The following is a 588-nucleotide window of genomic DNA, read 5'->3' as shown; positions in this document are numbered from 1 at the left end:
CCCCGCGCCGGGCCCGGCGCGCCGTCTCAGCCGGGCCGCCCCTTCCCTCTCGCTGCAGGGCGCCCAGTACGAGCTGAAGGAGAGCCCGGGGGTGCAGCACGCCGCCTTCCCCCACCACCACCCCGCCTTCTACCCCTACGGGCAGTACCAGTTCGGGGACCCGTCGCGGCCCAAGAACGCCACCCGGGAGAGCACCAGCACCCTCAAAGCCTGGCTCAACGAGCACCGGAAAAACCCCTACCCCACCAAGGGCGAGAAGATCATGCTGGCCATCATCACCAAAATGACCCTCACCCAGGTCTCCACCTGGTTCGCCAACGCGCGGCGGCGGCTCAAAAAGGAGAACAAAATGACCTGGGCCCCCCGCAGCAGGACGGACGAGGAGGGCAACTCCTACGGGAGCGACCACGAGGGGGAAGAGGACAAGAGGGAGGACGAGGAGGAGATCGACCTGGAGAACATCGACACCGAGAACATCGAGAGCAACAAGGACGAGCTGGAGGACGAGCTGCAGGACGCCGACCTCCTGCACTCCGACTCCAAGACGGACTCGGAGGGCTCCGAGGGCTTCGAGGACCGCCCGGCTCC

At 67.0% G+C, this 588-nt stretch overlaps 1 protein-coding gene across 1 annotated transcript in view; it reads left to right on the top strand.

The window, feature by feature from the left end:
• IRX3 (iroquois homeobox 3) overlaps positions 1-588 on the top strand; it is an 82,306-nt gene that overhangs the window by 79,812 nt on the left and 1,906 nt on the right. Inside the window, exon 2 of the mRNA XM_009320849.1 lies at positions 59-578. Coding sequence (XP_009319124.1) covers positions 59-578 — 520 coding nt within the window. The remainder of the gene's footprint in view (positions 1-58; positions 579-588) is intronic.

Source organism: Pygoscelis adeliae, unplaced genomic scaffold (assembly GCF_000699105.1).
Source record: "Pygoscelis adeliae isolate BGI_AS28 unplaced genomic scaffold, ASM69910v1 Scaffold63, whole genome shotgun sequence".
In the NCBI taxonomy this organism is placed as follows: Eukaryota; Metazoa; Chordata; class Aves; order Sphenisciformes; family Spheniscidae; genus Pygoscelis; species Pygoscelis adeliae.
The sequence above is the reverse complement of the archived record's forward strand: the minus strand, read 5'-3'. Positions and strand labels throughout refer to the sequence as shown.